Source organism: Electrophorus electricus, chromosome 20 (genome assembly GCF_041902795.1).
Source record: "Electrophorus electricus isolate QZ-2024a chromosome 20, ASM4190279v1, whole genome shotgun sequence".
NCBI classification, from domain to species: domain Eukaryota; kingdom Metazoa; phylum Chordata; class Actinopteri; order Gymnotiformes; family Gymnotidae; genus Electrophorus; species Electrophorus electricus.
In genome coordinates, this window is record NC_137516.1 from 8,249,517 (window position 1) to 8,265,911 (window position 16,395).

The following is a 16,395-nucleotide window of genomic DNA, read 5'->3' on the forward strand; positions in this document are numbered from 1 at the left end:
TCTAACTCTTCGAAACTCACCCTGACTCCCTCTTCAGTCATTAGGCTTCAGGAGAGGTAACTAAGAGGAATGAGCCTCAGAAAAAGACATTGCTTTCCTCTCGCTCTCTTTAAGTGTAAATCTATCACTGCTCTTGCTCCGTCAGCACTATTTCCTAGACATAAATAACACACTTCAGCAAGAACACAAAGAAAAGGCAAGAAAAGACTTTAAATATGGCTGACTGCTTCCAGCTGCTATGGAATAATTTATTGGTACAGTTTTTACTGTATATTTCATATAGTGTATGCAATATCAGAATTAAATTTACATCAGCATTTATTATTTACTGATGCATTTATTTGCATTCTTAATAAAAGGATCAGGAGTGTGTATACAGTGTCTCATTTCTCAGAAACAACCTGAGCTTCCATTATGAAAATCATAAAAAATCGAATTATATTATATTTTGCAAGTGTACATTTGACGTTTCACACTTAGTTCTAGAAAAAGGATTACCTCATAACATCTGGACCGCAGTGATTCCTTCTTCTCATCCTTAGTTGGGGTGGTGGTGGTAATAATTTCTGTTGTTCCCTTCTTATTAGTAGGTTTGGTCTCCTCAGTGACAGCTGAGACATGTTTGAGCTCCTTGTCCAGTTTGGGTGTAATGTTGTCCTTCCGCTGTGCTTCACTGACAGATACAGTGGTGGAAGTTGGAGCAGAGGTGGATTGTGAGAAAGGTTTCATATCTCCTGCTTGTTTGGATCCAGTGGGGACAAACGGACCACTCCCTTGAGCTGCTGAGGCTTTCTGCTGTGGCGGCACTGCCTTGGGTCCTTGCTGCTGATTACCGGAGACTTTCTGGAAGGGTGACTGCTGATCTGGCTGCTGACTGGCCAGCACCTGGTGCCGTGGAGAGCCCATTGCTTGGTGCTTTGGGGATGGATGAGGAACTGGAAGAGGTAAGTCATCAAGTCCACCGGACCTTAGTCGTTGGGTCTGACAGTTCAGACAGAGCCATTCTTTTTTCTGGAAAGAAAAATATATTTTACATATTTAAATTCTTTAAAATCGAATGTTTAGAATGTTAGAATGGTGAAAGGAAAATCCTAACAGGTAAGACTAAATGAATGAATTAATGAGTCAGTAAGTTCACTAGTCAACTATTCAGTTACTTTGAAATATTAATCATAAGGTTTAGGTTTAGAGGAAAAGGTTTAGGTTTAGAGAAAAAAACAGCTTGACAAAATTCAAAGTGAAATATTAACCTATTCTAAGCATGGCTGCTGTGTAGGAAGTAATAGTGAAAGGAAAGGATAGTGAAAATTGTGAGAAACAGGCCTATTATTCTGTGTGAACAATAGTGATGTCAATGTACAGGTAATACTGCAATTATGTAAACCATATGCAATTAAGAGATCCATATGTATACACACTGTCACGGAACGCTCGCCTCCAACGAGTCACGTGGTTCGGCCCGCCACGTGCAGTGGGAGGACTGTCTTGTTTGTAACCACACCTGCACCTCGTTCGTCTTTATGTATATAAACCCGCGTTAAAGTGTGCAGGGTGTTGGTTATTGTCGGCATAATGTCAGATGTAACGCGTTTCTGTTAGATGTATTCTTGTGTATCGTGTTTGTTTAGCGTTAACCGTTTCATGTTTCTTGTTTGTGATAAGTGTGAGTGCCTTTATGTCTTTAAATGTTGATAAATGTTCGTCCCAGTTGGAGAAGTCTGTGTGTCCTGCCTCGCGCCCTGCAGCACTCGGGCCACCGCGCGTTACAAACACATTAATCTGCAGAAAGGTTCAAGATTTCAATTATTTTTTTTAGTGCATTACTACATTATTACATTACTCAAACAGGCAGTCACACCATACAAAAAATGTTTTACTTTGCTAGTCCTCCAGGTACCAGTTAAATACAAATAATGCTGCAAATATTAAATAAATATAAATGCAACACATTTAATTATGAGGCTAGTAGTGCTTAATAGTATTTAGCCAATATTACTTGTTCACTGAGTCATCATTGTCTTATTAAAATCCTTGCTATGTAATGCATGCAAAATAAATAGAATCATTTTCAAAATGCATTTTGCTATGTTTTTGCCCATGGTTTCACATATACCCCTTGAATTATTTCTAACCTTAACCACAGTAGCCAAATAAATAAATACAAAACATTTTGGATAGAAAGAAGCAATTTTAGATATTTTTGATTAATCAAGACCTTCATCAAGCAAATTAAGAGTGTCAGACTCTTATTGGTTTTCTATCCACATGAGGACATTATCATCCCCTCAAACAGAAATTAAAACAGAGTACACATACACACACAGGCATGCACACACTCAAACATAAACATGAAAACAAGCAGTGCCCTCCCCCCGTCACTTACACCCACCTGTTCTAAAACCCATTGTATTTCATAACCACAGAACTGCAGCCAAGGACGCACTTCCAGCAATTCTAACATGGCTGTTTTCTAAGAAAACGGTTACTCTCAGAGTAAAACAGGCAAGTTCTAGGGATTAGGTAGTTATTTTAAAACTCTACAGTAGTAATTATGTTGATGCTTTCTGTACAGCATTGTCTGCTTTTTACCACAACTAATCTTTACCAAAGACTGAACCCCCAGAGTTGTGAAATTTAACCTGAAAAAAAATATAAATCATGTTATTTCACTGAGGATATATCAAACATGCTACATAGCCCCAACGCACCCTGACCCTGCCCCACCCTGGAATGAAACAGCCCTGTTCTCAACAATGCACTGGGTACATTGTTGCATCCTAAGATTTTTTTAGCCGAAGCTGCTGTTGTACTTTCAATAAAACAAAGGTTTGCTAAAAATATTATCTAAAATCACTTTGTCCTGTGGAAGGCAATGACAGTATATAGAATGGAGACCAGATAAGAAGAATTTAGAGGAGAAAGTGGAAAAGATGGAACAACAATGGAAAGGCAGAGAGAAGGATAGACAGGGAGAGAGCAACCACTAGGAGAGACATAAAGCAGGCCATTAGCAAAGTGAGGCATTTGTTGATGTTCTGTTCATGCCCTGACATAGTTCAAGTTGGCTGGTGTATAGTTCTAGCCTCCAGCCACCAATAAAGCTCACATAAGAACATGAGCCACAGATAAATAATGTAGAGTGAGCTAACACTCAGTGCACTTTCCTTCAGTGAGATCAGACTCTCAAAGCTAGTGTAGCAGAAAGTGAGAGTAAAGTTTTTAAACCAAAGCTTTATTTTATAAAGCTGCAGAGTTCAAACTGTGGTCTAAAAGTGTCTGATTCTCCCCAGAAAGTATGTACCCGTGTCTAAAAATGCCCCTGAGGAGTCATAGCGCTTTACTGGAAACTGACCTCTTGCCCTTAGCACAAGAGTGACTGGTTCAATGCAATGGCATCTTCTGTTTGCCAAAAAAAAAATCAAAATCCATTTCATCTTTTTCATCACCTTTTATTGTGCTATGTAAGTGATTATTTTACATTTGTAAATTGCAAATGTAAGGATTAACTTCAATACAAGTAACATGGTTAACAGTTTATGAAAGCAGGCCCTGCATTTATAGCTAGCTACGTTAACCATTTTTGGCTAGTCAGCTCTTTTAACCAGGACATGTAGGCCCATGTTTTACACAGTAAAATGTATCTGCTTGCAAAAGTGCAGTCATATGTGTTAATATGTGTCTAACATTTGTTCAATCAGAGTAACAATAATAGTTGACTGCATGTGAAGTATATGCATTTGACCCTTCTTACGACAGTTTAGGTTTGGTAAATCACGTAATGTTCATTTTATACCAAAATAAGTGCAATGATAGCACTTAGAGATAATTAGAGTATCTTAAAAGCCAGACATAGCATAAACAATTTAAGCCCTGATGTAAATCTGTTTTGTGTGCTAAACTATGCAACAGAAGCTTTGCCTCTCATTATACTCCATTATTAACTAGAATACAAACTCACAGTAGGTTCACAATTGCTGTTTGAATGAATCCATGGTCCATTCTTGAAAGTAAGGCATAAGCCATTGGCGACATCTCACACAGTCTATTGAATCATCCCAATGTGCTTTACAAAGAGTACAGGTGAGTGTGAGAGATACAGTACACAGCATGGATTATTTTAGATATTTTTTGGTAATAAAAAGACATTAAGAAATTAGCATATTTGTATTCCAAGCATTATCAAAAATACAACTAATTGAGTGATACATAATGACAGTTTTTAGTGAGCTAACAGTAATTCAAATGGGGACCAGTATATCCTCTACTGTACTCTGTGATTTTGATGACATCACCAACAAGCATGAACACATTCAATAGAATTAAGAGCACATTAAGTGGATAATGGTTTCAATTAATGGGAAAGTTAGATGAATATCTTTTTGTTGAATGGCAGAATATATCAACAGTTATGTAAGCCTATTTGAAACCACGTGTTCTTTGCTCTTGATAATCGTCTGAGCTGTTGCAATCAGGAAATTGCATTTGCAAATGTGACAGATGTGGTTTGCACTCAAATAAAAACGAGGTGATGATAGAAACAGGACTTCAGAATGTTGTGCGTCTGCTGTTCCATTCAGCATTCTACACAGTACATTCTACTGCTTAGTCTTATTGTTTCATGTTACCATGTTACCTCACCACCATAGTGTTTTAATCTTACAACTGACCACAGCTATTAAATGTCCTGGTGGAGCCATTTCAGTATTTGCCAATTTGTGCCAGGAAACCATTCCAGACCGAATCTCACAGAGAACCACCAAGACTGCACGTTGTAGTATTTGGTTCTAAAAATGATAAACCTCAAGTAAATATATATTATATTCATATCTCTCAATGTAACTTGAGGAACGATGCCACTGGTCAAAACACCAGTGACACCAATCAAGAAAAGGTACGTGCAGTTAAAACAAGGAACCTTAATCTGAAGCTGGCGGTGCCTCAAAGATCTCTGAACCTGTAGATTTATACTTATGGATATAGCAGTTCCCAGTGTCCAGATGTATTTTTATAGATGTGTTATCACTGATATGGTGCCATGACTTCTCAGACAGCAATGGCATCTTGTTAGAGCTTAAGGAACAATTCTGCAGACAAAAAAAGTGGTGCTTCCGTAAAGGTGTTCTGAATCGGTCACTTTATAGAAGTGCACTTGAAGGAACTAGTTACTACTTGCTTTGAGGCCAGGTTTGTGTTGCCTTGTGGTGTGAAAAGCCCTCATACCTTTTAAAACATCAAGCACACTGATTGCTGTTGCAAGGTGTAAAACATGCCAACCTGCCATGCAAGTACAGTCTTACTGCCTCTTCTCCAGACTGGTGGCGTGTTTTGACAAAAGTACAGAGGCTATCGCACTATAGGCTATTGGAGTTATCTCTCAGTGGTGCCACTAGCATGGTTGCTAAATTGCTAATGGTGGTTAAAGTTCTATTTCAGTAAACCTGCTGGCAGTCATCTGTATTTATGCCAGAGGGTATCACAGATGTGATAATATGGTGTTTTGGATGTAATTTGTTGTTTATTTGGGACTGTTATGTACAGTTACTACAAACAGACTGGTAATGGTGACTTAAAATGTTGTTATATCAGTGAACGTTATCTATTTATTCTTCTCACGTTATCTGTCCACATCACTCTTAGAGCTCAATGTAAAATCTTTTGCGCAATGTGCCCACATTGGCTTATCAGTATAGTTAACCAATGATAAACTAAATGTGCGGGCAAAATCTTAAAAAAAATCAAATCACAGCACTGTGTGAGAGCACTGTACTCACTCATAGGTATAATTTACACTGTGGACATGTCCCCTCCACTTTCTGAAATGGCTGATTTTGTCCCTACCACGCTTTGAAAGTGCACTCTGAAAATATTTTATATTGTTGCATTGGCGGAAAAGAAGAGCTAGATAATACAATTTTCTGCTTTCAGCACACTGCTTATTTAACCAAAAGTAACAGTAATGGAAAGACTGTCCTAATGGGGAACAATAGGAAGTGAAAAGCACACTCAACACAAAGATGGTGACATTCTAACATACTAATCAAACTAGAAAAATAGATGAATAAATAAACCAGGCACATACACACAAATCCAACTAACAGCACAGTGAAACATTAAATTTTAATCTAATTTACTGTTTGTGTGGAGGCACACATCGTCCTGGGAATCCTCACCGCTCCCTCACCCTTCTCTCTCTGGCTAGTGGCCTGCCACCTCAATATGACAGCTTGCTGCAGATACCTGCCCAAACAGTCTGTGAAATGGCACTAATATCATGTGGAAAAGTGTGTTTGGTCAGCCCACGCCTCTAATATGACAGGTGACCAATGGCTGTCATTGCAAGTGAGCGCCATGAAAAAGCCCAGAACAGCTTCTGGAAAGTCATATAACTGTTCCGGCGGCCTAGAACTGCATTGAAAATAGACAAGAAAAGTGTATTGTGGTAGTGGAGGTAAAACAATTATTTTCCCCCTGACCAGAAGAGAGTGGAGTGGGTGAGTGTTACTTAAGGACAGATTATTAAGATCAATATAACCGTTTATCATAAAATGTTCCAAGTTATTATCCCTCATTTAAAAATAACAGGGTTAAGTGTCTTAGATATTAAGTTTGCGTGAGCTGTTAACTCATTACCTATTTTGTTACAGAGACTTTAGCATTACAAAGCATGAACTCTAACATAATTGTAATTTTCCTGTCTTGTAACAGTAGCTAACCCATTTTTCTGTGTTAAGTAACATTTGGAATATGTAAATGTTCTGGTCTGAGCTCACACATAGATCCATATACAGATATTGTAAATGTCACATAATAATAGCAGTTGTGAAAAGTGTGCTGTATTTAGCTAAATAATGAGAACACACAATAGTAAACATTGAGCAGTGAAAATATGAGGTATAATTCTGAAAAAGTCAAATGCATCAGATAATTTTAAGTTTGAAAGCAACAGTTATGTACATGTTAAAGACAGAAAGACTTTCTTACAGATAATGCCAATTTGAGGTGCAGCTGAACTGAATGCAACATCTGGTCTGTATTCTTGTCCCCATCAATTTCAAAGCAAAGTTAAACCTCTTTATTGTTAATGTCTATCTCAGTAAATTTCCCCATGAATAGATTTACTTCTCAGTTTCTACATGTTTCATACTCTTTGTCTAGCCAATATGTCCAAACCATGGATTGTTTTCAGTGGAGCTCATTTTAAACACAGTCATGGACAGCCAGTCATGGCCACTGTTAATCAGCTCAAACATTCAGCAAGGGAATGGAGTGGGCTTTGAACGTGTTTCAGTGAGATCAGGCTCTCCTTTGACCATTCTGTACAATTAGCAGAGCAATCAACACCAGCTGGAGGTGCCTACAGAAAAGAGGTCAGCTGCACATAAGACAGTACCTTAGTCTTGATCTCTCTACTCATACTTGCCCATGTGCATGAGTCCCAGTTCATAGCAGCAGTAAGAGGCGGACTGACACGAGAGAGGCTTGTATGGCTCCCCACTGCTGGCTAATGCTAACGTCTCCCAGTGGATGCAGTCTCTCAGACTGGTTTCGTCCTGTGCAGCAGCAGCTCGGAGAGAGGAGTAGCTAAACCAAACCATTCCCCACGAGCGTGCTCTGCAGGACAAGCTAACGATAGGCAGGTGAAATGCAAGTACTTCAGTGGATGAATGAGAAAAGGCAGCAGAAAATGGCAATTGCTAAGCACATGCATGCATTCCTGCGTATGTACATACATGAATTAGCATACTCAGCTTTTAATCTTTCTCTGTTCTCTGTTTCTTTCCCTTACACACACACACACACACACACACACACACATATGGCTGGTGATGCATATAGGCTCCTCCTGTAAGGCTACGATAAAGTTATTTTTATTATGCTTCCATATTGCCTTCCACTTCCATCATGCATAGAGAAAGAGGGGGAAAAAGTAAAGTTGAGGAAGTGTCATAAAAAGCCATAAAGAAAAACAGGCCATTTCAGCATCCCAAGAAATTGATGCTCTCAACATGGCTCCTGTCTAAAGCTCTTCGTGTTTTCTCACTTTCTCCCTATCACCACGATCTCCAATTTGAACATTCATAAAACGCCAACAAGAGAGCTTCCAGATTACTAAAATGGGGAGTGGATGCACAGAAGCACATGCACACACACGTGACAAAATCAAATAGTCCTTAGGCTAAGGACTCTGTTGCCAACACACACAAATACTCTAACCACCTATGCTATTCTGCTTTAATGGCCCTCACTGAACTCTATGGCCAAGAGAAGCAGGGATATTTTTAATAATCCTCCCAGGATACAGCTCTCTCCCTTCTAAAATCTGATAAATCATCAGGTCTTCAATTTACTGCATTTGATACAGACTTGTCCCTCTCATGCTTGTTTCATAAACAGTTACAAAATACAAGACACTATACATGAAATAATGTGCATGATTCCAACTAGAAAAGGTATGGCAATGCAATGTAAAATGTAAGGCATATCTCTTTGGCTTTATATATTTAAGTTTTTCACATCAGTAGAACCAACAGCCTATGTGCACAACACACAAGCATTTTCTTTAATGCAGACTATTTTTACACTCTTACAAACTTCTAACATTATGATGGCAATCATTTCATGTTTAATGCTCTCTAAAAATAAATTAGTTAGCTAAATTATATAAAATCCAAAATCCATTTGTTGCATTCATTTGCTTCATTTTTAAAAGTTTGTAATCTACTAATCAAACAGGCACCTATGTTATCAGAACTACAAGTATGTGGTAGAAAGCATGTAGCTGTGAAAAATCAATAATATACTAAAATGGTTTACATGGTTGGTACCATGTGAAACACATATAAACACTGATATATGTTGACAAGATTGGAAAAATTCTGACAAATGTTTCAGCATAAATGTGTAAACTTCTATGTGTTACATTTATGCTTACATTACACTTACAATCTTGGTACTGTAATTTAATTCTTAAGTGAACAGTCAACTGTGAGTGAGCAGGATGGTTATATTCTGGCTTATAAAACTATAATAAAAAAATAAATAAAACCAACATACTGTCATTCATGTTTGTGCTTTTTTACTGGCCAAGTATACAATGTACACTGTGACTACCACTGAGACAATGATTCACTGTTTGCTATGAAGGAAAGTTTTCTTCCTTATGTGACAAAGGTTTAGTGGAATCTTAGCATTGATGTGAAAAGGATGTCAAAAATGTTGGCCATTTGAAAACTGCTGCAAGAGAGAGGCTGTCATGGATACCTGGCACTGATGTACGTCACAGACATTCATCTAATTATAGACCATGGTGTAAGTCCTACAAAAGCACCATCTGTGATGTGCTCACAATCAGCAAGAGAGAAGCGGCAAAGGAGAAAAATATCTTTGCAAGCATGATGGTGTTTAGTTGTGGGTCTTTAATTTGGAGATGATCTATAGATGTACATGTGGATCAGAGTTACGCTCTGTTTGGGATGTTTAAGAGTATGCACTGTGGGATTTCGTAAACGACAAGATGAATGAGTTGGTCACTACCGTTTTTTTTTCATGGTCACACATCCCATGTGGCCTAACAGATATTGCACATTATTGGTCCACACCCTCAAAAGCCATCTGTCATTTTACAAACCGCATGAAATAGTCTTCTACATGCCCCCCTATTCCCCACGGGCAACGTGGACCTCATGGTGTCTATTCTGAAGCATGATTGGCTGCCAGCTGGGGCTGTAAATGCGACATGGTGGTGCTTCTATCACTCCTTTGCATCAGGAGACTTTTTGTGCTCACCTCAGCAGATCTGTACTGAAGTGGAACACACTGCCAAGACACCGCCATTCAATTATTCATTACATTTATACAGGCGACACTTCAACAGAGCACGGGGGAGGGGGGGAGGAGGTGGAGAGAGAGAGAGAGAAGATATGGGGTAATAAAAAAGGCTTATGCATTTTTAGTTTAACAACACATTCTGTATGCAACCTACATATAACCAACACATAACCATGTGTGAATGAGTCCAAAAGAGCAACTTTAGGAAACACCAAAATCAAATGAGGTATGAGAGGGAGAAAGAAAGAGAGGGAGGGAGGGAGCAAGAGAAAGAGAGAGAAAATGAGGGGGAGTGAGAGAGAGAGCAACAGAAATAAGCTGCATACAGAAATAGCACTATGCAGGCGGATCCTGAATCCTCTCCTAACAATCTCTGGACAACCAGAGCAGCCTTCCTTGTTCCCTGAGTTATCTCAGCAAGTGGAAGGTTTTACAGCAAAATTAATCTCTCTTGCACACATCAACATTAAAGCTCTCTAAAATTCCGAATGCACACATTTACAGTATTTAAGATGTTTCTAATACAAAAAGTATGTATGCAGTAATCTAAATATATAAACAGTGAATACATTTCACATTTCATCATATTGGTAACAATACGTGTATTATAATCATTATAATCATTCATCGGTGGCTGCTAAATATATAAAATATTTGATGTAATACTTTTCATTACCTACAATATTAAAATATTAATATATTTAATATTGATACTATTATTCCTTATTTTACAAACAATTTGCACAGGTGCCCAACAATAGTATGTCCAAGTCAAATAACCCAAGCAAATATTCAAAACAGATTTGGCTTCGGCTTTTCTGTGAAACCCTGTAGTTTTCCCTGATTCAACTCATCAAATGCTTAATAACAAAATGGCGAGTTGATAATTGAACTAGGGAAAACACTAACACCCCCCTCCCAAGACTGTGGCTCTGCTATTAAAAGATTAAAGGTCACAAGAAGAAAACCTTCATGTCATGCAGCAGCTGATGGCAGCCAATAAATCATTCGCCACCTAATCAGTCATGTTTCTACTGATAAACTATTTCTTTATCTGTCTTACATTTACATTTATGGCATTTAGCTGATGCTTTTATCTAAACCGACTTACAATTATGACTGAACACAACTTGAGCAATCGAGGGTTAAGGGTCTTGCTCAGGGGCCCAACAGTGACAGCTTGGTGGTGGTTGGACTTGAACTGGCAACCTTCTGATTAAGCATAAGGTTTCACTGTGTTCACTGTGAACAGAGTTAAACTATTTTAAACCATGTTTCTGTGAGCGTAGCTGGACTCATGGAGGTTGGAGAGAGAAAAGGATGCACAATCGATAGTCTGCTAAAAGTGTGTGAGTGAGTGATTTACAGAACAGGTCCATAAAGTGGACAAGGACATGGGTGGGGACATCATCATATCATTTAATAATTACACTGAAATGAATCTGTTAAATAAAAAGTTTGCTTATTGGCTCCCGAGTGGTGCTACAAAAATGTGTTTGCCCTACCACTGAGATCATGAGTTTGATCTTTGATGATGCCACTGTCATCTGTAGCTGGGAGCCTGAGAGAGCAAAACTAGCTGTGCTCTTAGGGAAGGAGGGGTAGCATAATTGCTCTCCCCTGTCAATCACAGTGGCACTGGCCAATCATGGGTGCACTCTCCCCCCTGATGCTGCATGAGCTGCAAGTTGAAAAGATGTGATTGGCTGCATGTGATTGGCTCCATAGAGGAATTATGTGACAGCCCTTGCCCCCTCTGGTTGGCAGCTGTTGTGTGACAGAGACCTGATGAGGGGGATTTGATGTGACTAAATGAGAAAAACTAGGGGAAATATGAAAAAAAAACAAGGCTTAGAAAGAAAGCCTGTGTGTGACTATATACATTCTCAATGCAACACTCAGTTACCACACACTGAATCTTTGAGATGGGTGTGCTTGTGAAGATTAGGTCCCAAGTTAGGAAGTATGTTACTGCACTGCAACAGAACCTTTATTGACTAATAGAACGTTTCAATTACTTGAAGTTCCTGTAGTCAATACAGTCTTACTCTGTTCATGATCGGAAATGCAATGTACAAAAGACAGTAAAAGGACAAATGAACATGATTGGAAAGGCAATGTACATAAGATTAGAAATATTGTCTTCTGTTGCTTATATTGCTTTATATTTATTGTGTTAATTAATATTCATTTATATTTAAGAACTTCAGGATCAATAAAGTTTCTATTCATTTTACTCTTGCTAAAACCGTTCCACAATGAAACTAAAAGCCAGACTACTTAATGCATCCTTCAGCAACAACACCAAACACTGCTAATACTGACAGAATGCTCGTAGGGGTCTGTGCTAATGAAACCATGCTGACTGGTGTGCACATGCTTTCATTAATGCTAGTCACACTAGCACTGGTAAAGTGACATTAGTGAGGAGAAGTTAGCGCGACAATTACTGCTGGACATACAAATGTGGACAACAAACAACAAGAACAAAGAGGTAAAGGAAAACCTGTAAGAATTGTAAGAATAGATACAAAACTAATACACACACACAGAGACAACTCTTTTAGGCACTGCTGTGAGAGTCAGACAGGACAGAATATGCTTTAGAGCACTCATAGACACACAGACGCACTCTTTATTTTTCCCTCTGTGTCCCCCCATCTCCAACACTCTCTCTGCTAGACTCTATCAGTAAATAAATTCAAATATGCCCAGGGCTCTCCTTCAACCTTCTGTTTAGGTCTGGGAGGAGGTATAAGCTTAAACTGAGCTTGTGTATTCAAAATGCATTTGATTAGGGATATGTGCAATGGTATACATGATTTGGTGCTGCTATAGATGTCAATTTAGAGCTAATTTAGGCATGTAATATTAGATTAAAAGTTCTGATCTTGGATCAGCTTTTTGCCTCCAAATGAACGCAGTTATTGTATATGGGCATTAGAGCATGATTCTATTGTAATCTTATTTTAATAAATGAGCCCTGCTCTCTGTACTTATGCAAATGTGTGCATGATCAGTTATAGTATGACACTCAGGCTAGTCTAGAGACAAGAGTCTTTTGGTTCACTTGCAGGCTTAGGTATTGAACTAGGACTTGTTTTAGTCACAGGGTGTGATTTACAGTGAGGTCCTGATTTAGTTGAAACACTTGGTTAGTCTTAACGGTCGGGGATTAATTCTGGTATCTCATCAGCACACATGTCAGGCAATCCACTTGAATTTAATAGGATTACACTCATACTGACACAGCACAGAATAAGTGACAGCACAGAGGAGAGAGACCAGGACAGAAGACTAAGAATGAGAAAGAGGGAGGGAGGATGAGTGTGAATGCTGGCAGAGTTCCATGTAATTACAGGCTGACACTTTGATCACTCTCTTTCTCCTCCAACTACTTCTTCTTTGTCTTCTTCCTCCTGTCTTTCTCTCTCCCTCTCTCTCTTTCTCCCTCACTCATCAAAAGCAGTACCTTGCTCATAATGCACAAATGATGACAATAATGATGATTATACTTGTTATGCTGTAATGAGCATAACATATTAGAATGAGAAATAGCTTACAATACCATGCACACTAACCCAGCCAGGGACCATTCTTACACTGAACCTTTTATCTTTAGTAAGGAAACACCATATAAATGTATAAGGGAACTGTGGCTTTTCTGAAATTACAGTAGTTAGATTATACAAATATAGAATGGTATCCTCTTTATTTCTGGTAAAATCAACACTAATCAGACCAATCAGCAGGAGTCAGACTGCCCCTGAACCTTGAAACAATGAAGGGGATTATTCTCCAAGGGGGTTATTCTTATTCAATTTTTCAAAAGTGACTCTGAGCATGAACTAAACTCAGTCCACTCCACCTCCCCTATTGTCCTCTGGGTTTTAACTGTGACTGTACTGTGTCACATGATCCAGTAGTGTCGGTTTTGATGGGTAGTGTTCGCCAGATGCTGTCACTGATAGAACAGCTGATGATCTGCTTTCTGTGCACTGGTGATCTCCTGGAGGAGAAGACTAAGTGTCACTAGTGACATTCTCTTTTTTAGCAGGTATGCTCTTGTGTATTATTGTATGCTCCCCTCTTGTCACCCTCTCCCAAGACCAATTATTATATTGTCTGCATTGCCCATATTGTCTGTATAACTGTCACGGTTTGTCCCACCCAGCGTCAGTGTTCCATGGTTTCCCTGTCTTGTGTGTTTTGGTTCCATTGCTTTCGTTTCGTTTTCTTCACCCCTTGTTTGGATTTCCACACCCGTCATTACTTTCACCTGTTCCTCGTTTCTAGGATGAACAGCATAACAAGGACGCAGTGAGAGAGCGAGACTCTGGGAGGTAGTTGTTCTGCTGGGATGAAACTCCGACTGTTTCTGCACAGTCCAGGTTCATTATGTCTCAGCCCCACCAAACCAGAGGCAGCAAATGCCCTGGTGCCGTCCGTCCTGTTCCCGGTATAGTGGATGCCGTCCATCCTGTTACCAGGTCTGTTCCTGTGGCTAAGCCTCTAGACCTGTCAGACCTGCTTCCGTTGATCTCCTCGGCGACCCCGGACCCGGAGGATTCCCACCCATCCTGTGTCTTCTGCTGTCTCTGCCCCTGGATTCCCACCCGTCCCACCCCGGCCTGCGTCTGTTCCCGGTGTGCCTCCTGTGTCTTCTTTATTGCCTGTTTCTGTGCCCGTTCCGGTTCCTGTGTCTCCGTTTGTTTCTATCCCTGTGCCCATTCGTTTGTCCATTCCAGTGCCCATGTCTGTTTTTGTTCCAGGCCCTTTGTCCCTGGCCTGGTCTGTTGTGCGTTTTTGTTTTCTTCGTCCTTTTGTGCCTCTGGTTGTACCTCGTTGTTTGTCATCCTTTTTGTGTCTCCTCAGCCTCCCTGCCGACACCTTTTACGTCCTCGGTCTGTTTCTGTTGTGGGTTCTGTTCCTGCTCCTGCTTCTGCATCCACTCCTGGTTCTTGTCCTGTTCTGTCTGCTCCTGTTGCCCCGGTTTCTGTGTCTGCTCTTGCTGTGCCTCCTGTTTCTGTGTCTGTTCCCTTGTCTGCTTCTATTGGGTCTTCTTTTCCAGAGCCTGCTTTTCATCCTGTCCCATGTTCTGCTCCTGTCTGTTCTTGTGTCTCGTCTGGGTCCTGTCCCTGTCTCCTGGTCTTGCTTGTTCTGTTCCTGTTCATGTCTCGTCCTAGTCCTGTTTTGTTTTTTGTTTTTTTTGCTTTTGGTGCTTCCTGTTTTTTGTTTTCTTCACCCCTTATTTGGTTTTCCACACCCGTCATTACTTTCCCCTGTTCCTCGTTTCTAGGCTTGTTAAGTTCATGTATTTAAACGCTGTCTTCTTCCCTGTGTCTTGGCTGTTCATTGAATGTATGAATGACTGTATTTATGTATTTGAAAGCCCATATCCGTAAGTTTGTACTCCGTGCCTTTGTGTTTATCCTAGCCTTCGTGTTTCCTAGCCTCTGGTATAGCCTGCTTCCCTAGTTTGTTTTTCATGTGTTTTTTGTTTATCATGTATCCCCATACTCTACATATTGGCTCAATGACCCTGGACTGCTCTGACGACTCTGAATCTGGATTTGCCCCTAATAAATCTCACTCTTATCCACACATGCGTCCGCCTCCTGACCGCTCACCGTTACAATAAGCTATTTATTGTGTTTTTCTTTCGTGAGTTTCATTTCACTGCACATTCTTACCTACCACTAATGTACACATGACAAAAGAACTTTGATTTTAACTTTGATTTGATTTGAACTATATACTATAAAGCTGTCGAGATGTCACTTTTAATTCTGTTGCAGTTTCAGGCCATTTTTGCTAGTGATGATGTGGCTTCTGGGCAGGATGGCGTCTCCGGTCTGCCATTGAGCCAGCATCCACAAGGTGTTCATTTTTCTCACCTCCCATAATCCCGAGCAAGCCCGGAGTCGCCTCCTTGCCAGCTGTGTGAGCTTTTCCCAGGCCTTAGCCAGATTGCCTCAGCGTGGTTCTCTGACAAAACTGCACTCAGGTTTTAGCAGACCATGAACTCACCTTGCATTTCCTGAACCTGTTTGCTGAGATTGGCAGCTTCTTCCAGGCCACCGTAGGTAACTGCACTTCTTGCAGCCCAGGTGAGCTGTTTGCTGCTTGTCAAGGACTCCAGAGCGAAGTCTAGATGGAGCTGGACATTAATACCCCACACAGGGCTTCCCTACTTCAGTGTGTGTTCCTGGCACCTGGTTCACTGTTGCCTTCTGTCTCAGTTGCAGTGGGTCTTCCGGTTATCGGTTCCATCACAGCTGGCAATGTGAGGTCAGTGTGTAGCTCCTAAATTTCTATGGAGCTGTCTGGAAAAGACATCATTTGCTTACGAGGACCTCTACAGTGGCATGTTTGTCTCCACACGGACGGGAAATCGAAAAAGTAAGTAATCTGTCAGCACTGGTGTGCAGAAACCTTCAATACTCATTGCTATCTTTGTGAACAGACAGTAGCAATGTCCATCATTGCATTCTGAGGTGATGCCCTGCTGTGAGAGGAGGATAGTGTCTGTGTGTGAGGAGCATAAACTTCTGTCTGTAGTTAATG

At 40.1% G+C, this 16,395-nt stretch overlaps 2 protein-coding genes across 7 annotated transcripts in view; one reads left to right on the top strand and one right to left on the bottom strand.

Annotated features, from left to right (window-relative positions):
• bsna (bassoon presynaptic cytomatrix protein a) overlaps positions 1–16,395 on the bottom strand; it is a 94,876-nt gene that overhangs the window by 18,789 nt on the left and 59,692 nt on the right. For all 6 annotated transcript variants that reach the window (XM_027012387.3, XM_027012390.3, XM_027012388.3 and 3 more), the window contains exon 4: positions 499–1,011. In XM_027012387.3, coding sequence (XP_026868188.3) covers positions 499–1,011 — 513 coding nt within the window. The remainder of the gene's footprint in view (positions 1–498; positions 1,012–16,395) is intronic.
• On the top strand, positions 820–15,430 carry LOC145652654 (uncharacterized). Its single transcript, XM_081703629.1, has 2 exons — positions 820–944; positions 14,125–15,430. The coding sequence occupies exon 2, from the start codon at positions 14,227–14,229 to the stop codon at positions 15,148–15,150; it is 924 nt and encodes a 307-aa protein (XP_081559755.1). The 5' UTR covers positions 820–944; positions 14,125–14,226; the 3' UTR covers positions 15,151–15,430.